Raw genomic sequence first — 22,500 nt, 5'->3', positions numbered from 1 at the left:
TTTACTCAGCCTTGGCGGAGGCATGAGCTCTCAAGTTCCGCAAATGAGATCATACAAACAGCAGCCAAGAGTGAGTGAGGTGCATTTAGGTGGTGTGTCAGCAGGGGGCAGCAGAGAGGGGCTCACCTTGCAGATGAACTCGATGTCCTCCCTCTCGATGTCCTTCACCACCATGATCTTCATTTTGTTGAGGAAGTGCAGAGCCAGGTCGCTCAGAGCATCTCTGTTTCAGCACAGGGTGTTAGTGTGTTTGAAGCTCACTCTCACTCACTTACTCTCTCTCTCACACACACTCTCTCTCTCTATCACTCTCTCTACCTGAGGATGGACTTCTGGATGAGCAGGACGTTGCAGCCGGCCTTCTTGATCTGTTTGATCATGTTGAGGATGTAAGCACGCTCCTCCCTCAGCACGCGGTCCATCTGAGCGTAATCTGACACCACGATCTGGTTGTCCATCTGAACAACAGAGAAACCAGAACAACTTCACTTTTACTTACATCTTAACCTGGTTTGTTTCAATACACAGCATTGATTTGGTCAAGACGGCTGTGAACTTAATCTCTGCTCCGTCTTATTCCTGAGATCAAAATGCTTCTCCAGTCGGTTGTTCACTCACATCGGTTTTAGGAGGAGACAGGCAGAATTGAATGAGGCCAATTTTGGCCTTCTCCACGCGGGTCACACCAGTGTTAGCCACCTTCTGGGTGAGCACCAGGCCATCCACCAGCTCGCAGTCATCAATGGTCCCTCTGAGAGAGACACCCAACACACACACACAAAATCAATACATTTGCCGCGTCAGAAGCACTGCACCATCTCAAATGTAAACTCACCCCAGCTTCTTGATGAGTTTGATGTCCTGCAGATCAACGCCAGTGGCGGTGGACGGGTCGATGACGCGCATGACGGCATCCACGCTCATGGGCGCCAGCAGGCTGGAGTACTGCGACACCACCTTGGAGCACAGCGACGTGGTGGCGCTGTTGAGCAGCGTCTCGCGGTCGCTCAGCTGCACAGGCCTGCTCATATCTGTCAGAACCTCCACGCCCTTATCCATGGCCTTCTGGAACGACTCCGAGATGATGGTGGGGTGGATACCTGAGCGACGGGACACCCGCTCAGTTTAGTTCATGTTAACACGCGACACATGCAAACGCAGCGCCACCTGTCTGTCATGGGAAACAGCCGCAGTATAAACCTCTACTCAGCTCAGATTACTGTCTTGCTCATGAGCATTAAGGTGGCTGCTGAGGGAGGAGAGGGAACGAGGCCCTCTCTACCCAACACACTCTGAAACAGAATCGGCACTCTTAGGTCCACCGACGGGTTGCTAATCTGACTTCCGAACCTACGGTGACTTCAATTTAGCGTTGGAAGAATTCTAATGAGAGCATATCTCACCTCTCTGCAGCAGTTTGGAGCAGGCGTCTAGCAGGGCGCCGGCGATGACCACCACAGAGGTAGTGCCGTCACCGGCCTCCACATCCTGGGCTTTGGACAGCTCCACCAGCTGTAACACACCAACGTTTCAGTACTACAACAGGCCAAATGGAAAACTCTACCAACGACACCACAAACACTAAATTAGGTTCAAGCCAAATCAAGAGTGTGCCCCCACCTCCCCCGGAGAGCGGGGACCAGGGTGGGAACTTCGGTACGGGAACGTACCATTTTGGCGGCGGGGTGGAGGACCTGCATCTTCTTCAGGATGGTGGCTCCATCGTTAGTAATGGTCACGTCCCCTTTCTCATCCTGGATCTGAAACAAGGAGTCAGAAGTGAGAAACAGGAAGGTGGGGAGCTTTGTGTGTTTCAGTGAAGCAGCAGGTCCTCACCATCTTGTCCATGCCTTTGGGCCCCAGGCTGGTTCTGATGGCATCTGCAACAGCTGCACAACGAGAAGAGATTTGAGCAATCTGCACTTTAACAACAATCATGAATACATGTAGAATGAATGAACATGGCAGCTCGACTCTGATGCGCCTCATTCCGTTAATTTCGACCTGCGCTGAGATTGTGTCGAGTCATCGGCAGCATCGTGCAGTCTGAGGAACACGGTCACCTAAACCAAATTAAGCTGGCATCCTTTAACCCGCCGCCATTACGCGACACATCACAGCTTCTGGGGTTCTGTTAGCGCAGAGGGGCGTTCAGGGTCTGGTACTCTAGAAGTTGTATTGATGCCGAACCCCTCGTGTGTATGTGTGTGTGTGTGGTCCCGAGCCGGACAGGACCGGGTCCAGGACTGACGCGGTACCTCGACCCACCTTTCGCCGCAGAGATGTTGCTGAAGCGGATCTGGGCCGGCTTGTCGCGGTCCACATACGCCCCTCCTTTGTTTCTGCCTACGTTCGACAATCTCGGTGCCGACATTCCTTCGGGCATCGTGGATTTATATTCCGTTGGAAATCTTCACAGAGGTCTTAGGAGCGGTACCGATGTGTCCCGGGGCTCAAACACCGCGGTCCGGATTCAGATGGACTTAGATTCTGGTGCTACCTCCGACGGCGACTAGAACCTTCCAGAGCCACTGAGTAAGAAGGACCCGGCTGTCAAATTGCCCGGCGCTTGGAGATGACGTCAAAGACAGTGCTAAGTGATAACTGATGTAACAGAACTAAATTCATTAAATTAATTTGAGTGATTACTGGAAAATATCCCAAACCACAATAACCAACAAGTTATAAATAATACTTTTGTTTTAACTGAAGTGGCTGAACAGGAGTTCCTGCTAAATTCAGAACTATAACTGATCTGGATCGATTAACTCTGCCTGCGCCCGTCGCAACAGCCGGGATTATGTTTAATTGAGCTGCAGTCAAATCACTAAAAACGTTTTATTTTCCTAACTTTGCATCGCCGTTGCCATCAGCTGCGTCGCCTCCCGGTGGGTTTGTTTCAAGTGTTTTGTTTTAACTTTCTGCGCTCTCACCAGTTAGTTAGTACTTCGCTGTAGCTGGCTAGCACACAGCATTTAGCATAGCCACAATCCGTCACGTTTTTTAATTTCGCGCTGCGTCTGTGTGTGTGTGTGTGTGTGTGTGTGTGTGTGTGTGTGTGTGTGTGTGTGTGTGGCGAGGCAATCACGTTAGGCGTTGTGTTTTTGTTATTTGAGATGTTTGCTTTGTATTTTCCTCCACATGAGGACATAAAAACACTAAACCTGACACAAAAACGTTCATTTGAGTTTGGTGTTTTCGAGTTACTCTCTCATTATTTTACGCTGAACACACAAAGTCAAATGTACGGTGGTCAAACTCTCCTGCGACCTAAATAAACAAGGGTGACGTCATCAAACTAGCAAAGTTACAACAGTGATGTCGCACTTTTACGTGACTAAATCCAGTTTCCATCTTTAACCGTCTCTTACACACGTGTACAGATGAATGCACAGGGCAGTAGCTCACCTTAAGGACAATGACGTCATGTCCTCATTGTCTTTTGGCAGGCCAGAGGACGATAGCTGCAATCTGTACTTATTGTTGTAACATCCAGTATATATATCCTACTGAGACCCGACGTCCTCATATGTGGACATTGCATCTTTCCTTCCCTTCACCTTATACATCATTGTGCTCAACTTAAACCTGTTGTCCTTATGTCTGGACATTTTTTCACTGCCCAGTAGAGGTGTAAACACCACTTTGGGTCGCCAGAAAACAAAGCAGACAGGAAGAAATGCGTTGTACTTAGTGTTCATATGTAGTACACGTGAACACACATTGTGGATTCATATTTATCAGGTCCCACTTGTCCCAGATAGCAAGGAGAAAGAAAAAAATGCATACAGAACAAATGTCCAGGTCTCAGTTGGATATCTGATGCGATTTACATACTGGGCTTCTTGGAATGGGAAGGTTCCCTGCTGAAGAGTTGTTGAGGAAGACACTGAACTCCTAAGTGCTACTGCTGTGCTAGTTGGCTCCATGGTTGGCCTCTGCCAACAGTTTATGAATTATAAACCAATTGTTAAGTGCTTTGGATTTAGATTAGATGATTAGATAATTTAAGTCATATGGGCATAATATAAATACCACTAACACTTAAAAAAAGTGCTGCATCATTCTGGTTACACCCGTCAACTGCAATTGATGCCAGCACAGGCATGACATGAAAATGAATCATAATAATTTATAACCGTATTAGTATCAATCTTGACTCAAACCTAGAACCCCCCGACCTGCAGCCTGCCACCATGCTACCACTGAAGGAGAAGGACAAGGTCATCGTCCAGCAGCTTCTGTCTGCAGGCTGCTGCGCTCGTTGCGTCCTCAGGTTCTGCTGTGTGAGCATCCAGTCGGCCTACAGGAAGCCCTGCCAGGTACCAGCTGTGCTGCATTCAAGGCAAACGGGAAAAATAGCACATTTGCGTGTATTTAGAGTGAAATGTATAATGTTTGTCCGAAGGGCCACAGAAATAAAGGCAACAGGATGATGTAGGTTATAGGAAACCGGCCGGATGGTGCAGCCTACCCCTCTACTGCCTGTTACCTGATCCAAGATGCACCGTGTCTTCTTCTGTCTTTCTCAGGAAACACTCGGGGAGCTTCAGGCCTTCATCAGCGACACACAGAATGGTTCATCCAAAGATCCAGCAGCATTAGAGGCTGTAGGAGAAGATGACAAATCTCATGACGCGTCAGTACCGGGAGCAGGCGAGGACCCACCCAGCAAGAGAATTAAACTGGAGACTGCCACAGAAGGTCAACCAGAAGGGGGCGCCGGTGCTGAGGAGCAGCTTAACCCAAAGAATCAGGAATCACACGTATGCATTGTGTGTCTGGGAATCCTGCAGGAACTCTGTGACGCCACCCAGGCCATGAAGGTGTGTGTGTGCGTGCGCGTTACTTCAAGTCCATCATTTCACATTGTTACCATGGTGACCGGCGGACATGTTTCTCTTTCCATGTTTGCAGATAGCCGAGGCAGTGAAGGCAGAGGACTATGAGTTTGACACGTTGGTGCTGTCCGTGTCTTTGCCTGCTCAGCTGTGTGTCCGGGAGGTAGGTATAGGGGTGTGTGTGTGTGTGTGTGGGGGGGGGGGGAGGGGGGTCCTGGTCCTGGTCCAAAGACAACCATTCAGACTGCTGGTCCTGTTTAACCACCTACCAGGCTTTAAACCAAAACCATCGCTACCTTTGCATCTGGATCAGTTGGATCTGGATCACTAGGATCTGATCGTTCAAGTTACTATCGGGAGGTTTTCAAGGTCAAGAGGTCAGATTATGTCTAATGTATTTGTGTATATCTCAGACAACAGAATTAATTATGAAATTCAAGTGTAGACCTAAATCCTGGATTTAGTGGTTTGGGGCGATTGAGAAATGTTTGGCCTTGGTGGAGGTTTGAGCTTTCTCAATTTCATTCTGTGTCACAGGCCAACACGGGTTCATGTAAGGTTTTGTTTGTGTGTTTGATGCTTTGCTTTGCCCTGCAGTACTCCTGTTGGCTCCATGTGAAGAATGAACTGAGGTAAACCAGCTGTTGTTGTTCTTAAGTATGTAACAACGTTTCTAAACTGCTGTTTGTCTAAACAACACAAAGAAAAACCACTGAGTCCAACTGAAGTGATATGAGTCAGAGCAGCACATGTCAGAATCTGAGCCTATTGTCTTTTGGACCTAAACGATATTTCAGTCATTGAAGTTGTTGATCTCCGTCAATTGCTTGATTCTTTTTGTCTTCAGACAGAAGAATGTTGCGTTCTGTAAAGATGACATCATCCAGGTGAAGGAGGCCTTCAAGTGGGTCATGCAGGGCCTCGTCGCCAAGGAGCTAAGTGGTGTTGCCGTGGTTACAAAGGTACTTAATGTGTATCCTGTTCAATACTGCACCGTTAAAGCCGATACAATATCTGCTTTATATTAATAAGAGTATACCATAAGATTATAATACGATAAGAGTACGACAAAAACAGGCTAACTGGTCTTCAACGCTGCACACTCCTGTACAGCAGGTGGCGCCATTAGACACAAAGACGAGGCCGGAAATACACAACTACAAGGAACTACTAATTACCCGTTAGCCATTTGTACCATTTTGTGAATGAACTCTTTATGACTCAAGTTAGCATCAAAATGCTTCCGTTACACATTTTTCAAAGAGCCCAAAAACAAAACGTCGGTGTAAACGTGGCCGCTGTCGTTCAAAAGGCAGAAACTCTCCTGGTTTACTTTCCCCGCCCTCAGTGATGAAGGGTGACGAATACGAGCCAGCTAACGGTCTGCTTTGCTCCTCGCAGAGTGTGTTTGAGGTCAGCGTGGAGTTCACTCACCCGGAGACCGACGCCGACTGTCATTTCCTGTGAGTCCAGACACACAAAGATCTCTATGGTTCCAACAGCAGAGGAGGTTTCAGCTGCTGCAGATTGAAAGCAGCAACATTTACCATCAAATGAGACACTTTCTGCCATTTATGCACAAAAAACAGTACACACACGCACACACACGGGCGCACACACACACACACACATAGAAATGGAGAACTCACAACAATAAAACATAAAAGACATACAATTCCTGTCAAAGCCACTGGAGATGTGTAGAAGAGCCGCATGGGGCTCTGGAGCCGCAGGTTGCCCACCCCTGGTTAGGGGGTCAAAGGTCAAAGCCTCTCTGTGTTGTTGTTTCCCTCAGAGCTGCAGCGTGTCCCGACTGCTTCAAACCCACAAAGAACAAACAGGTTAAGAAAGAATATTTCTGCCATTTTTTTTCATAAATGTGATTTTTGTTTTGAGATTTCGTCTCTAAAATGTGTGTGTGTGTGTTTGTGTGTGTGTGTGTGTAGTCGGTGTTCACAAGGATGGCAGTGGTCAAAGCTCTGGAGAAGATCTCTGACGCCAAATTCCTGAAGTGAGCATCGCCTCAGACCTGCTCAGACTTCAGACCTGCTCAGACCTGAGACCTGCTCAGACCTTAGACCTCAGACCTGCTCAGACCTGAGACCTCAGACCTCAGACCTGCTCAGACCTCAGACCTGCTCAGACCTCAGACCTGCTCAGACCTCAGACCTGCTCAGACCTCAGACCTGCTCAGTGCTGTGGAGGAAGTCCATTGTTAGTTATTCCCTGCATTCTTGTTGTTCTCAGAGATTGCCCGTGTCCACCAGCGCGGCCCGCCACCGTCTGCAGCCCTCAGGACGTCCAGTGTCTCCACCTGTCTGTCTTTGCGGCAGGTAATACTAATCCGGATCCTGTTCACACACTGCGGCTCTGGTGTAGTCATCATTATCCTGAGCCCTGTTCCGTTCTCAGGGAGGTACAATAAGTTCTCCCGCAGTCTGCCTCAGACTCCCTGGGTGATCGACGGTGAAAGGAGGATGGAGTCGTCGGTGGAGGAGCTGATCGCCGCGCCCGTCCTGTCTGCGTTCAGGGCCAAGGGTGAGTCCTTGCTGCCGCCGTCGAACTGGACGCCACCCAGAGAGTCGAGTCCAAAGTCCAGCTGAGCTTTGATACTAAGCTGTTCCAAGCCGTCCTTGTTATTTGTGGACAAAACGGAGCGTGAAGCAGACATCCTGACGAGAGCCACATGAGTATAAAGACACTTTGGGGTCTTATCGGTGAGGCAGCGATGCTCCACCGCGCCGCAGGAGTCGGCCATCTTAACATAGTATTGTACAGTGATGGATTTAGGAGCAGCGTGTTTTCACTCCAGTTCTGCTCTAACTGTGAGTCTTTGTCATTGCAGCGTTTAACTTCTCGTCCTCTGGCAGGGAGGACGTGGACGTTCGCACTCTTGGAAACGGTGAGGACGGCGTTACGCCAAATCTGATGCTCGCAGTGGAGCGAAGCTGTTTCCGTTTGACGTTTGATTTATTTTTCCAGGTCGTCCCTTTGCCATGGAGCTGCTGAATCCTCATCGGTGCCGTCTGAGCAGAGAGGAGATGAAGCAGATGCAGGAGGTGACCGCGTCGCTCAGCTGATTCCTCTCCTCTGGAGTTTTGTCCATCTAAAACTCTTCCTTCTCTTTCTGTTTATTTGCAGACCATTAATAACTCTTCAGACAAAATCAGAGTGAGAGATCTGCAGATCGTTAGCAGGTATGAGACTCATTCACTGCTCCCACCAATAAATCAAATCGTGGGAACACGTGAAGACACGTCAGGTCTCCATCAACTTCACCTCAATCTTAATGAAGATGAGATTAGAGATGAAATAACTCTTAGCTGCATCATTATAACATCATTAGTTATCATATCATGACTGCAGAGAGGCCATGAGCCGGATGAAGGAGGGCGAGGAGGAGAAGACCAAGTCGTACACGGCGCTCATCTGGACCCAGAGTGAGATCCAGGAAGAGGACATCGCTTTCATCGACCAAATCAAGGTCAGGCTGCGCCCCGCGAGTGGAAAGGAGACGGAAAAAGTAAAGTTAACGTCAGAATAAGAAACCGCCGTCTCTTTGTCCCGTCAGGATCTGTCCGTGGACCAGAAGACTCCCCTGAGGGTTCTGCACCGCCGGGCACTGGCCGTACGGCAGCGCGTCATCCACCGCATGAACGCTCGCTACCTGGACCCGCATCACTTCTACCTGGGCCTGAAGACCCAGGCCGGGACGTATCCTGACCTCATCACACAAACTCACCTGGACTTAGATTACAATACAGTCCTCAGAGTGATTGAGTCGAGGCCAAAGGCTTGATTAGATTTTTCATTCTTGTGTTTTGGGTTCTACTCTTAAGTACAGATCAGAGTTTGAACCCGACCCGCTCACCCAAACCCACAAATCTGTGACCGAGTTTGAATATTTTGAAACATTTAACTTTGGAAAATACATCAAACGGTTTATAAAATGGTTTTGGAATGAGTGAGCTCCTCAACATCGGCCCACAGTTACATCAAGGAGTTTGTCCACGGAGACTTCGGCCGCACCAAACCCAACCTGTGTGAGCTGCTGAAGACGGAGACGGACATCCTGGAGCTGGACGTCGAGGTGAGACGCAGCAATTCTGTCCATAATTCATCAGTTTCACGAGTCAGGAACGCCAAAGTAGAAGAATTCACCAAACAAATATTAGAACTGGCAGCAGAGGAGTGAACCTTCAGTGTGTCAATAATAATCAATTTACATCCCAAAGTCAAATATACTGGCATCAAATAGAGCAGGGAATCTTCAGTAAGCGGGTTTAGGTGTCTCAAATAAAGACAAATCCATATCTATTGGATTTTCTCCTGGACAAATGACCCTGACCACTAAGTGTCGTCTCTCTGTCGCCCCCTGCAGTCTGTGGATGTGGACTGGCCTCCTGCCATACCTGAGTGAGCGTCGCACAGCGTCCTGCACCTGAAGGGTCACGGGTTTGACCCCCAGCAGCACCATCGGTGGATCCACCGGCCGACCCGGATCCTCAGGGGCAAACCTGGAGCTCGTCTGAGGCGTCAGATACTTGCTGGCTCTGGATTTAGTTCAGTCGGATGACAACACTTTGGTTCTAGGGACATGTTGTGTTTCTTTAGTTAAAGTTAAAGTTTATATCGTGAGTTTGTGTCGATCAAAACTGAAATTGACGCCACAGAAATGCGTCCAAGTAACAGAAACAGGCAGAGGAGCCGAGCCGCCGCATTGCTACTAAAGTCTTTCTCTGTTTCATCCCTGTAGAGCTGGAAGCAGGTCTGCGATGCTCTCCCCTATGCTTTGTGTCAATGTGGAGTTCTATTAAACCCACCCATGTGTTTACCTTCATCCTCTTTCTGCACGTAACAACACTTCCACAAATGCAGCATGTGACCCGACAGCATCGTTTACCGATCCTTCACTATCGCACACGCAAAACCTGCCTGTCCTCATTTCTGTTTTGGTATCAGCTGTTTTAAACCATCAGGGGGTTTGGTTGAGCCAATTGGCAGCACTCTGACACCATAGATGTGACGTGACAGGTCTGGACCACGCCGCAGGGAGTGGCGTCTCCATTTAGTTTGGCCTAGTGTCATTTGTGGGATGGGTGTGAGAGGTTTCAGTTTACCAGCTGATGACGGGGTTTTGGATCTTTTCTCCCCTTTAGAAACAAGAAAAGTAAATAAGAGCAAAACAGCAGGAAACCCTGAAATGATTTTCTTTTAATTTAATTGAAAATAAATACTACCACAGCACTAATGTTTTGGTAAGAAAACAAGCAAATGATCCAAAAAAAAAAAGTTTGAATAAAGAGACGTCAGTTAATGCATCATCATCATCATCATCATCATCATCATCATCATCATCATCATCATCCTCCTCCTCATCCTTCAGCGACTTCCATCAGGTGCCTTCTCATGAGTGAACGACATACTGGGTAACACTGCCTAGAATGACACCAACATATAAATAAACAAGTACTATGGTACAAAAAGGAGCGAGGCATGATGGGATTGGAGTGACCTGATGAAACCAGCACTGTAAACAAACATCAGCCTTGGTCCCACGGTTTGTATCTTCTCTTTAAACGGTGTGGGGGGGGGGGGGGGGGGGGGGGGGGAATAAAAACAAACCGTTACAGTGCGGACTCCACCTTTAAAGTCCTTTCACAGGAGTCAGCGGTGAAGCGTGGAGGGGAGGGGGGCGGGGCGTGTCTCTGGAAACGCCCTCCTGGAACTTACAGACCCAGTTAGAGTGTGGTTTTGTATGACGGTTCGTTATTCTCTTCAGCAGTCGAATCACGCAGAAAAAAAGGCGTTTTGCATATTTACATCAGGAAGGCGGGACCACGCCCCTTCCTCTGCGTTTCCCCCCTGTACGAGTGTCTCTGCTCAGCTGATCCCACACGTGATTAGTGATCTATTCATCCCCTCATCCAGGTGTGTGTGTGTGAGTGAGTGTGAGTGTGTACGTGTGTACGCGCAAATCGTGCGTCCCTCGATTCTCACCGATCGGATGCAGCTGCACTCACGTTTCGTTAGCGATCGCTCTGCGCGGCTGATGGGCTGGACTTGGACCGGGCCGGCGGCACCGTCACGTGTCCCAGCTCTCCGTCTATACGCGGATCCTACTGATGTATCCTTTTTTTTCTCCCTTCAACCAAGCTGATTTTGGACGGGCCCTTACACGTCACCGGCTCTTCTTCCACCAGCTTTCATCAAAATCCAAGATCCTGCAAACAACAAACACGAGTGACGACATAACTTCCTTGGCGGTGATAAAGATAATTGGCCGTCCTTATTGAATAAATATTATTCAATTATTGATATTGGGCTCAAAAGTGGAGAATTGGTGGTTCTCCAGTCTCGACATGGGAGCGGTGACGCAGTGGGCTGTGAGAATCGCAGTGAGCTGATGGTATCTGTGTGTGTTCCACAAGCCACTTCCTGTTTCTGAGTGCAAATCTGTGTTCACGCACGTGTGACGGTCAGATCCCGCAACATACAAACATACCAACAAACATACAGTAAGCCACGTTTCCCTGTGTATACATCCATTCCACTAATCCTACAGCTATACGATGAGGAAACAGAAGGGGAGGAGGAAAAGCGGAGAGACGCTCGGTTCCCCCTCCGGTTTGCGAAAGCTGGAGCGGTTAGCTGAGTTGAACGCGGTTGTGCTCTGTGGCGCCTGAGTGAACTGTGCAGTTTCTGGCAGTTTAGTGTTTCTGTTTCAACGGAAAAAAAGATTCAACACCGAAACGGAGACGGAAAACAAAACGCTGCAGCGGTGAACAGAACAGAACAGAACAGAACAGAACAGAACGTAACGTAACGTCCGTCCTGTCATGTTTGGGGTTGTTTTTTTTCTTTGTTTTGTTGCCATAGGATTGGGGAATGTGCGCTACCATGGCTAATGTATGAGAGAAGGGGTTTTTTTTGTCTTATTTTGAGTGAACCACAAGCCTTGCACGTATCCTCCGATAAGAACGTCCCTCACCACCCTGAACCCCGCCCACCCTCTCCCCAGAAACACCCTGTTGGTATGATACAAAACATCTGCACACATAAGGCAACATTTTTGGTTTTTTGTTCCCTAAAACGGCTCGTCCAAACCAAGTGCAAAAAGTCAAAAGAAGGGAAGAGAAACGTGAACGCAACCCAAGTGGACAACATGATAATACTGACCGAGAGAAAAATAAATAACAAAAACATTGCCTTCTGCAGGAAATAGCACTGAAAACGTAGGAGACTTGTTTGTTTTTTTTTTTAGTGTGGGGAGACCCGCCGAAGTCCATCCCACTGTGCAAACCTCTTTAAAGTCCCTAAACAGACTTCATCTGCGAGGAGGCAGAGGAGGAGAGGGGAGACTGGTTTTTTTCCTAAAATGGCTACGTGTTTTCACCGGCTGGCCGGGCCGAGCGCTCACTCCCGCCCGCTGGCTGAGTAGGAGAACTGTGGGAAATGAGGCCTTCGCTCGTTGTCCGCCGCGTCCATTCCGTCCTCGTCGTCTGTGGACAGGACACAGAAGAAACAGAAGCACGTTAGAGACGGCTTTATACCATGGGGCTCCAGTGACTCCTGACCTCAGCCTGTGCTTATTTGAAGGTGAGGCGTGTTTACTGGAGTTTATTCTGAGAGTCACGCATGTAGTCACACATAACACACGGAGTTCATTTGTGCCCCGCCCTACATTATTGATGGAATTCTGCCGCTTGCTGGACGCGTAGCAAACTGCAGCCTCCATGAGTGAATATTGATTATGAACAGTTCTGGTAGCTGAATTATCGAAAGGCTGTTGAGGAAACCCAACACACACCTGACGCCTTCAAAACTGGCATTCTAAACATCATTGTGCAGGCCGACTTGAAACGTCTCCTATCCCGCACAGGTTGATGGATAAATGACTGAATGGTGTTGGCTGGTTTTGGTTTCTTCAGCCAGGATGAAGCAGAATCCAAACACTCACATTTTTCAGGGGGGGTGATGGTGATGGTCTGTGCTGTGAACTCCTCGTCAAAGTAGCGGGTGTCTGTCTCCGAGGACACCTGGGGCTGGAAGGGTGGGATCAACTAGAAGGGACAGGAAGCGGGTCCACAGTTTGAATCCTAACCAGGATTAAGAGACAGACCGAAAGAGAGAGAGAGAGAGACAGAGACAGAAAGAGAGAGACAGAGAGACATGCTGCTCTCACCTTCTTGTCGTAGACGTCCTGCCAGTCGATTGTGCAGAAGAAACTGTGTCTCATGATCTCCTTGGCGTCATCCGGCCCGCCCCCCAACCTGTCGGTCCACAGAAGAGGTTTAGAGTCAGAGGTCAAGCGCTGCTGGTGTCCCTCAGCAGAAACACAACATCCACCTGCCACTGAGCCCAGATTAACTGGAGGACGCGGAGGAGTTCACAGTTTAATCCAGGGGTGGACAACCTGCGGCTCCGGGGCCACATGGGGCTGTTTGGTCAAATGTACTTTTAAGAATCGGATCAAATCTTCAAACTGCTCTGCTGCTGCTGCTGGATGCTCAGGAGATCATACAGCAAATACATGAAAGAGTGTGTGTGTGTGTGTGTGTGTGTGTGTGTGTGTGTGTGTGTGTGTGTGTGTGTGTGTGTGTGTGTGTGTGTGTGTGTGTGTGTGTGTGTGTACCGTTTGTTGGGGTCCTTGATGAGCAGCCCTGACAGCAGGGACTTGGCGTCTGCAGACAGGGTTCGTGGGAACTTGATCTCCTCCATCAGGATGAGCTCAAACAGCTTCTCGTGGTCCTGGTTGTAGAACGGCAGGCGGCCGCACATCATCTCGTACGTGACCACGCCCAAACCCCACCAGTCCACCGCCCGGCCGTAATCGTTATCCTCCAGCACCTGGGAACAGAACCACTGAACTTTCAGAACCACGTGGAACTGAACAAACCCTGCTTCAGGCCCGGTTTGGCGTGACCTCTGACCTCAGGGGCCAGGTACTCGGGTGTTCCACAGAAGGTCTTCATGGTGGCAGTGTCAGTGATGCCTTCTTTGCAGAGGCCAAAGTCTGTGATCTTGATGTGGCCATCTTTGTCCAACATGAGGTTCTCCAACTGCAGAGAAGAAGACAAAGCAACATGAGGCCTGGTCCCGTCCAGTCAGGCGAGGGTTCAATTCCCCCCACGGTACGGGTCGTTGCTTTGTTTGATTGATCTACTGATTGATCTGTCAGACCCGACACATCACAGCTGGAGTGCAGTCAACTTGTTCCCCCGACTGTAACACTGACTTCCCTGAGGAGGAGATCCAGACATGTCCAACTGGGGAGGAGGCCCAGAGAACACCCCAGACCAGATGGTTCTGCTGGATTTGCTCCTCTGTAAAACCCAACTGAACCACTGAACTAAGACCTAAATGCAACACTCGTGTTCCGGGGGAATACAGCCGTGTTACGTGTTACGTGTTAGTCCACCGTTACCTTCAGATCTCTGTAGACAATCTTGGCAGAATGTAAGTAGTCTAGAGCCGAGACGATCTCTGCGCCGTAGAAACGAGTCCGATCCTCTGAAAACACTCGTTCTCTCGACAAGTGGAAAAACAGCTGCCAACACAAAAACACAACAGCAGTGAAGAGAGCAGAACAACAGCAAATCAAACAGCTAGACGTGTTCTGGACGTGTTCTGGACATGTTCTGGACGTGTTCTGGACGTGTTCTGGACGTGTTCTGGACATGTTCTGGACGTGTTCTGGACGTGTTCTGGACATGTTCTGGACATGTTCTGGACGTGTTCTGGACGTGTTCTGGACATGTTCTGGACGTGTTCTGGACATGTTCTGGACGTGTTCTGGACGTGTTCTGGACATGTTCTGGACGTGTTCTGGACGTGTTCTGGACATGTTCTGGACGTGTGCTGGACATGTTCTGGACGTGTTCTGGACGTGTTCTGGACGTTCATATTGATGTGACTTCTTCAGTTCCTCTACACATCTGTTTCTCTAAAGCCCTTAATATTCCTCTCAAAGGCGTTTCAGCTCTTTAGGCGTTCTTTGAAGGCCTCCTGTCCCTTGTGGATCATTCTACAGGAGGTTAGCACACAGTGTTGACTACACCAAGGATGTAGTGTTTTAAACATGAGTGGACTTTGAACTGTGTCGCTCTCTGCAGAGGTCACATGAGTCACATTAGCTAGCTAGCTTACTACCTGGTTTGAGGTACACTTGTGCCTCCTACTGGCGTAAAAGCCACTCCACGTCTTCAGGACTCGACTGTACGTGGCGTTTTCCCCCCCGAGTGCTCTTCCTAGCGCTCACGGAACATGCAGTGACCTCTCACCTCTCCTCCGTTGACGTACTCCATGACAAAGCACAGCCGGTCCTTGGTCTGGAACGAGTACTTCAGGGACTGAAAGGACATTTGTGTTCAGCTCAGAGCCGCACCATAGATTTCAAATACACTTTAAAGGTCAGAAGCACTTGCGAGCTGAAGTTTAGGCGATACTCACAGTCAGGAATGGATGTCGAGTGTTTTTTAATACTCTACTTTCTGTGAGGGTGTGAGCAACTTCATCCTGTGATTGAGAGAGAAATGAGGTTCACACCAGGGCCCATTGGTTATTTTTGACTCTAAAGTAAAGAATATACACTGTGATCAAGTGTGACGTGTCATTCAGGCCAAAGTCAGCGTTTAATTATGTCAGCTAATTGAATTTCCCTAAAGCCCAACCCTTCACCCCAGCAGTCACACAACCCTACACTCACACACCCACGGTCCAATAAAGGAACTACTTGGTAAGAAGAACCAACCTTGGCAATGATGACTTCCTTCTTAAGGATCTTCATGGCGTAGTAGGTGCCGCTCGCCTTCTCCTTCACCAGAATGACTTTCCCAAACGTGCCTTTGCCCAGCAACTTCAGATAGTCAAAGTCATTCATTGTCTGCAGAAACAGAGTCAGAGGGTTTGAGTTAACACACTTTTCCCATCTGGACCCTGCTGGGTGGAGAGACGCCACCAGCATCAGTGTTCACGGGGTTAAGGAGCGTGTCCACTAGAGGGCAGGTGAGAGCTGAGTCATGGCTGTGTTCAGGCACAGAGGAAGAGGAGGAAATGACATGTGGAGGTGTCTTGTTTACATCTCCAGTGTGTCTGTAAAGGCTCATCCAGCTAATCAATGTCTACAACTTTACATGGCTGCACTGCACTGGAGAGGAAGTTTGGAAATGTTTTGCTGCTCATTTGACATTGCCCAATTTCCTTTGATTTGATTACTTTTGTACCTGATCTTTACCTTTACCTAACCCTTACCTCATTGAGAACTTTAAACCCTCTTCCTCATTGTAGTTCTGTTATTCCATGAATGCAACAAAAACACGGTATTATTGTTTTTATAAGGGTGGCAGGGAACCGGAGGGTCGCCGGTTCGAGTCCTGTATGGACTGGCAGCTGGAGAGTTGCCAGTTTGCCTTCAGGGCACTGCGGAGGTGCCCTTGAGCAAGGCACCGAACCCCCAACACTGCTCCACAGGCCCTGCGCTGGCCCCTCTGCAATGCGTGTGTGTGTGTGTGTGTAAGAGGGGCACGCAAGACACATTTCAGATTGCTGTGTTGGCATGGTGACGTGTTTTCGCATGTGTGATTTGATCCAATAAAGTTTCTATTCTATTCTTTTAATGGAATGGCAAGTTAAAGTGCCAAATAATGATATCTGGCCCCCTGCAGAGTCGTCACACGTGGTAAAAGCTATTAGTCCTGTTGAATCATCAAGCATCAAGCTGAACGAGAGCAGCTCTTCGTCAGTCCTCACCTTTCTCTTGTAGTGGCCAATGGAGGTGTCCATCTCGTCGTTGACGTTGCCAATCTGCGAGGTGGGGCTGGAGAGAATCCCCTCCTCCTCTTGCTTGGCTAGCGAGTCGGCTACCATCTGGATGGCTTCGGCCCACTCATCCCTGAAAGAAAAGCAGGGTAAGTAAGTTGGGGTCATTTCTACAGCGAGGCAAAGAGCTGCGTGCATGTGTTCGCCACCCCTGATCTAGAACAAGTCAACGGAGTGGGATGAGGAGCAGAGGAAGGAAGCTCACCTCTCATCGGGGCTGTCCACGTGGAACGTCCTCTCGATGACCGTGGTCCACTGGAGACAGCGGATGATGAAGGTGTTTGGCTTGGGCCGCTCCGTCTTCATCAGCTGACATTCTGAAATCCAGACACAGAGCGATGTCATGCAACGCCGATGACGCGTTTCTCTCTAGCGAGGTTTCGTTTCGGAGGCGTCTCCCTTACTTGCTACAGAGAAGTTGTTGAGCGGGTAAGCCAGGTCGGAGTCCTGCGGCTTGTCCTTGTAGCCGATGAAGGAGCCGTCTGTCTTCAGCAGGAAGTAGCGTGGTCGCCAGTTCTTGATGTATTCACCTGGTGGGGGAGAGGCGTTAACCAGTTAGGTCCCACATTCAACCGGAGTTTGGCTGGTTTTCCTTGGCAGAGAAATCGACGTACACAACGTACGCTCTAAGGCCGCGTAGACGTTCACGGTTGTGATTCAGCAGCTGTCTCTTTTGTGTGTTAGTAGAATTCTAAGGAATGTGATTGTTTCCAAAACCTTGAAACTATCCAAGTGGCTCATAGTCACAGCAGCTTCAGCTTCATGGTCACAACAAAGGCCTCTGACCCAGACGGCCGAGGGGCAACATTATGCGTCCCAACCCATCAATCACCTAGTCTATAGGATGTTCTCTGCCAGACTCTGAGTCTCATGAGGCTTTGTTTCCAGGTTGGGGGTGACGGATGTATCCAGAAGCGTGGCGTGTTTAGTTTTGTGTGGAATGAGAGAAGAAGACGACGTGAGAGCGGAAAGCAAAAGCACAAAGCAAGAATTGATGAAGACGACGCCGCGTGGAAAACAGATGTTTCTCTCATCACCAGTTTAGTTTGGTCGTCAGACAGACAGATTTATCGATGTGATTGATAATCACACAAGATGTTGACCATCAGTATCCTCACATTATCCTCATACATGTGTCCACTCACACAACCTCCAACATCAGACACTGACACACGTCTACGGCTCACAGCCGCTGACTCAAAGAAAAGCAACTTCCACCATTATTCCTAACAAGTGAAGGAGTCTAGGTGACATGTTGACATCTTAGACGAGCTACAAGATCATCAAACACGACCCGGCACATCTGATGATTCACTGTCTGAATGAGGGCGTGATGATGATGATAAGGACGATGATGTGTTTCTGACACCAGGACCACTTCTTTTGCTCTCTGGAGTCCAGTTGGTTACTTTAGTTTGTGCTTTCCTCTTGCTGAATCCCCCATTTTGGCGTTTCTTGGGTTGAACTGGACACACGACCTACTTGTTGAAAGCGCGCTGATGCCCGTCTGACCACCTGACGACGCTCATTTCTTTGAAACAAACACAAGTCCAACCTTATTTGGTCTCGACGGTGAAACAAAGACGTAAACATGAAGCCCCTCCTCCGCCAGGAGTGAGAGACGACTACGTGGCTGTTTCCATGGTAACCACATATAAATACCCTGAGAGAACTTTTACTTTTTGCACGGTGAGGCTGCAGTGAGACCGAAGGTACAGGTGCTCCTTCATGACAACACACACACAACAACTCATCAACATGAGGCATTCATCTGTCCAATAAATGAAATCCTCAGACTCAGGCCTCTAACGTCACGTTATAGTTCTACTGACTGAGCTGGGATTCAACAGATTGATGTTCATTCTTTTGTTGAAAGTTTTGCATAAAAAGTCAAACACCTGCGTTCTGACTGGACTCGGCACCGAGCTCGTCTGCTTCGCTCGCCGGTGAACAACTGTTGTCTGGACATGCTGGCAGGGTCGCTCAGGGCCGATCCTGTAGGGGTGGGGTGACGCGTCGACGTAAACCGACTACTCAACTACGTGAATACGTCGGTTTGCATAACCGTGCGGCGCGTGGAGCCTCTCTGTGGATCTGTGGATCTATAGATCAATCGTCTAATCAGAACAATAATCTGTAGATTAATCGTTAGGTGCAGCCCTGCTTTCCTGTGACGTAATGATCACAGGTTTGACTCCCGCCACCCTCATTACGCTGAGACGTCAAGCCAAAGTTAAATTAGGGCGGGTTCAGACGCGCATCTCCCTGACTTGGGTCCTGGTCTCGCCATCAACCTCACCTCATCACCTCGCTCTTCAAGCCCACTGGATCACGGAGCTAAGAGCAACGCCCCTTAAATGAACTTCAACAAATGCAGAAGAGGATGCAGCGCGACACGACCTATTTAACTCTTTGGCTCCTGTAAGCAGTTTGCCACACGGCACAGCTCTGAAGTTCTGACCCGTTCACTGGGAACATGACAGATTGACTGCTGTCCTCTTGTCTATCCAAAATGAACTCCTTGACAGCCTCCAAATGCTTCAGAACTCCACTGTCACCCGTGACCCATCCATTGGCTCCCTGTCCGGTACCAGATGGACTACATCGGCCTCTTGCTCACCTTCAAAGCCCTTCGCAGTCTCTCCCCCTCCTATCTCTCCCAGCTTCTGTACAATCCTTCTGGCTCCTACGATCCTCCTCTGCCGGACTGCTCTCTGTTCCTTCTTCTGGACTCTGGACCGTGGGTTCTAGAGGCTTCAGCTGCAGTGATCCTAGACTATAGAACTCCCTCCCTCAACACCTCCGTCAGCTGAACTCTATTCCCACCTTCAGCTCAAACTGTTTCAACTGGCTACTTGCTGTGACTCACTGTTCTTCCTGCTTGTAATGTTTTCAGGTTTGAATTTGACGATACGTAGGACCACTTGCCAAACTGTAAGATGACCTTGAGCGTCCTGAACAGTGACAATAAATCAAATGTATCGTTTATTATAACATCCACTTCAAACTGCAAATGTCATCCAAATGAACAGAACATTAAGACAGAGTTTCCTTAAACTTAAGAGGTGCAGAGTGGCTGTGGTTCTGACGGATCACTGAGCTCTGATGAATTGGTCTCACCTCGTTTCTGGACCCAGCCTTCCTTGACGACATTCTGGTCGCTCATGGTGCTTTGTCCTCGACACCAGTTCTCCCAGTGTGACGGCCCAGTGAGGTAGGGGGGGTGGGGGGAGGCGGGCGGGCCTCTGATGCTGGGTCAGCTGTCCCTCTGACTGCTCCACCTCCGACCTGTCCTTCAATCTCTCCGTCTCTCTATGGCTTCACCGGCTCACTCTCCCCTCAAGAGTCTGACACGCCTCCCTCCCTTGCTCACTCTCCCTGCCACTCTTCTCACTCTTTCTCTCTCTCTTTTCTTCTAGCACGCTTCTGCTTCTTCTTCTTCTTCTGTATTCAGGCACTGGGTCAGTCTGGAAGGAAACAGAGGGAGAGAAAGGAGAGTTATTGTTCAGCGCCACAACTTACTTCCTGTCTCCATACCTGATCCAGACATCTCACACCGCAAGATAGAAGTGTAATTGTTGAAGCATAGCCCGTTTAATGTTATAGTCAGGCCACAGTGGGGTCCTGAGAGCTATCTGCTACCGTATAACTCTAATTTAGGGATTTATTCATCATGTTCAGGCCATTTCTGTCTGAACTCGGTCCGTGTTTAAGCCTCTAAAAGCTCCCCTACATCAACATATATGTTCTGTTAGATACGGATAGCTTCACCTATGACCTTTGACCATGAACTGTCCGTATGTTGTCATGGATCTCAATCCTATCCTCAATATGACCTTTGACCCTAAAGCATCTGTATACTTCTCTTCTAACTTGGATTAGCTGTAGGGTCTTCCATGGATCTATGAGGGTCCAGTCCAGCGCCTGGAGACCTCCTAAGTTAACACCAAGTATCATTTCAGACCGACTTCAGACAGAAATGACATGAAAAGGACATTTTGCAACAACTGTGACATCATTCCTGAGTCCCTTCACCGTAATCATTATCAGTTCATAAGTGCTTATTTATGTACATCAGATGTAAACTCCTGAACAATGTTTGTGTGTGGAGGCGGCTGGTAGAACGATGACACACACTTCTAATTACAATAGTGAGATAGAAGAAACATCTGATGCTAAACCTGCCGTAAGACAGAGAGACAGGCAGGCAGGCAGGCAGACAGACATGCAGGACAGACAGATGGGACAGACGGGACAGACAGACAAACAGACAGGACAGACAGACAGGACAGTCGCCAGAGACCAGGAGCAATGACAACAACAAAACAATAGTCGGCGTAACATGGCGTTAAAATATTGATAAGGCGGCAGAATCCGGCTCAGGTCCCGAGTTCTGGGCCCCGACTGAGCCCTGCGAGCACGCAAACACACAAATACTCAAACAACAGCTTTTGTTTCAAGGGCGTGTGGTGCCATTATGTTACATAACAACATCCGCTCGCCGCGCTCCCCTATCACTGAATTGGGCGACACGCTAATACATTTACGGTTTGCGGCATTCCACCGCTGACTCGCCGGGACGTGCCAGTAAAACAGCCGCTCCGAGGGGGAGAAATGTCCGGGAGGCGACGGCGTTCACAAGCTGGCCTGTGACGGAGGAGGCGCGGGCTAGCCAAGGATGCTACGAGGCTAACGTTAGCCTATCGTGCTAGCAGAGTGGGCCGGATGTTATTCATCCATTTCGTCTCTTTTATTTACCGGAAATAAATATAACAATTTAAGGGAAGTAGGGAGAGGGAGCTGGGGGGGGACGAGGCCGGTGAGGGGTGACGGAGATGGGTCCCCTCCCCTCCCCTCCCCTCCCCTCCCGCATCAGTAGCGGCATCCCGGCTCCGCATCCCTCCACACAGCCTGCTAAGGCTAGCTAGCTAAGTGCTAACCTCCGGGCTCGAGGCGAGTCGCTGTTCGCCGTTTCACCCCAAAAAACGAGTGCACGTCCCGCCGAACGACACCCGGGGTCTCTATCCCCCCCCCGCAGGTCAGGGCTGGTTAGGAGGTTCGCTTCACCTGGTAGTCGAATAATGACAGGGACGCCCCCTCTTCCTCTTCCTCTTTCTCCTCCTCCTCCTCTTCGTCCTCCTCCTCCTCCTCCTCTATGGGCACTGGAGCATCCAAACGGAGCGGCCGCTATTCAGAGGTGAAAACAAGAGGACAGCGATGGATCCATGGCCGCCGGTGCTGCTGTGTTTGGTGCTTTTCCCCGGACAGAGAGGCTGCAGCGGCGCGCACGCGCACACACACACACACACACACACACACACACAGCGCGTCACGTTCAGCCCGAGCCGACTGGGAGGACTCGTGCTGCCTTCACTGGCTGTCGGAAAGGCGGCCTCCAACCGACAGTCATCAAAGTGTTTCATTTCATTCTTGGAGCGTTGTACAATAGAATAAACTAAACCGAGTTCGTTTTCCAAAATGTTAATTAATGAATCCGTGTCTCATATTTGACTCTCTCTCTCTCTCTCTCTCTCTCTCTCTCTCTCTCTCTCTCTCTCTCTGCTTCTCTCTTTCTCTCTCTGTCTGTCTTTTCTCTCCCCCTCTCTCTCTGTCCTCTGTCTTATCTCTCTCCCTCTCTCTCTCTCTGTCCTCTGTCTTCTCTCTCATCTCTCTCTGCCTCTCTCCCTCTGCCCCCCCTCCCCCCTCTCTCTCTCTGACATGTCATTTGATTCAGGCCAAAGTCAGTATTTAATTATGTCAGCCAATTGAATTTCCCTAAACCCCACCCCTCACCCCAGCAGTCACACAACCCCACACTCACACACCCGCGTTCCAATAA

General features: G+C 49.3%; 3 protein-coding genes and 1 long non-coding RNA gene across 6 annotated transcripts in view; 1 reads left to right on the top strand and 3 right to left on the bottom strand.

Annotated features, from left to right (window-relative positions):
- Positions 1-2,579, bottom strand: part of cct4 (chaperonin containing TCP1, subunit 4 (delta)) — a 4,231-nt gene extending 1,652 nt beyond the window's left edge. Inside the window, exons 1-8 of the mRNA XM_076136929.1 lie at positions 2,269-2,579; positions 1,837-1,889; positions 1,671-1,760; positions 1,404-1,512; positions 836-1,100; positions 619-751; positions 319-458; positions 127-223 (exon numbers count right to left, since the gene is read on the bottom strand). Of these exons, the coding sequence (XP_075993044.1) occupies positions 127-223; positions 319-458; positions 619-751; positions 836-1,100; positions 1,404-1,512; positions 1,671-1,760; positions 1,837-1,889; positions 2,269-2,386 (1,005 nt within the window). The 5' untranslated portion in view covers positions 2,387-2,579. The remainder of the gene's footprint in view (positions 1-126; positions 224-318; positions 459-618; positions 752-835; positions 1,101-1,403; positions 1,513-1,670; positions 1,761-1,836; positions 1,890-2,268) is intronic.
- Positions 2,580-2,672: 93 nt separating this feature from the next.
- On the top strand, positions 2,673-9,731 carry pus10 (pseudouridine synthase 10). The gene is made up of 18 exons (XM_076136927.1): positions 2,673-2,888; positions 4,188-4,322; positions 4,533-4,826; positions 4,918-5,004; positions 5,439-5,473; positions 5,689-5,803; positions 6,243-6,304; positions 6,637-6,682; positions 6,788-6,852; positions 7,089-7,174; positions 7,254-7,379; positions 7,687-7,743; positions 7,824-7,900; positions 7,983-8,038; positions 8,208-8,325; positions 8,413-8,555; positions 8,832-8,931; positions 9,223-9,731. Exons 2-18 carry the CDS (start codon positions 4,197-4,199, stop codon positions 9,259-9,261), a joined length of 1,632 nt encoding a protein of 543 aa, XP_075993042.1. The 5' UTR covers positions 2,673-2,888; positions 4,188-4,196; the 3' UTR covers positions 9,262-9,731.
- On the bottom strand, positions 4,247-6,651 carry LOC142987949 (uncharacterized). Its single transcript, XR_012960551.1, has 4 exons — positions 6,515-6,651; positions 6,276-6,361; positions 4,493-4,608; positions 4,247-4,334 (listed from the first exon to the last, which is right to left on the bottom strand). It is a non-coding gene; the product is annotated as an uncharacterized LOC142987949 (long non-coding RNA).
- A 116-nt stretch (positions 9,732-9,847) lies between the features above and the next one.
- On the bottom strand, positions 9,848-21,962 carry akt3b (v-akt murine thymoma viral oncogene homolog 3b). 3 transcript variants are annotated; one of them, XM_076136932.1, is made up of 15 exons: positions 21,729-21,962; positions 19,782-20,128; positions 17,066-17,191; positions 16,867-16,978; positions 16,593-16,734; positions 15,595-15,726; positions 15,294-15,359; positions 15,125-15,193; positions 14,269-14,391; positions 13,775-13,903; positions 13,477-13,691; positions 13,027-13,114; positions 12,802-12,904; positions 12,238-12,343; positions 9,848-9,994 (listed from the first exon to the last, which is right to left on the bottom strand). In XM_076136932.1, the coding sequence occupies exons 2-14, from the start codon at positions 19,825-19,827 to the stop codon at positions 12,258-12,260; spliced, it is 1,437 nt and encodes a 478-aa protein (XP_075993047.1). In that variant the 5' UTR covers positions 19,828-20,128; positions 21,729-21,962; the 3' UTR covers positions 9,848-9,994; positions 12,238-12,257. The 3 variants fall into 3 exon arrangements, with proteins under 3 accessions (XP_075993047.1, XP_075993045.1, XP_075993046.1); XM_076136930.1 differs by lacking the exon at positions 9,848-9,994 and having other exon boundaries at positions 10,036-12,343; XM_076136931.1 differs by lacking the exons at positions 9,848-9,994; positions 21,729-21,962 and adding an exon at positions 21,602-21,728 and having other exon boundaries at positions 10,036-12,343.
- Positions 21,963-22,500: the final 538 nt, after the last annotated feature.

The sequence above is a fragment of the Genypterus blacodes genome, unplaced genomic scaffold (assembly GCF_046128005.1).
Source record: "Genypterus blacodes isolate CSIRO-AG114 ecotype Tasmania unplaced genomic scaffold, CSIRO-AGI_Gbla_v1 ptg000285l_1, whole genome shotgun sequence".
Lineage (NCBI taxonomy): Eukaryota > Metazoa > Chordata > Actinopteri > Ophidiiformes > Ophidiidae > Genypterus > Genypterus blacodes.
This window is presented reverse-complemented; position numbering and strand designations above follow the sequence as displayed.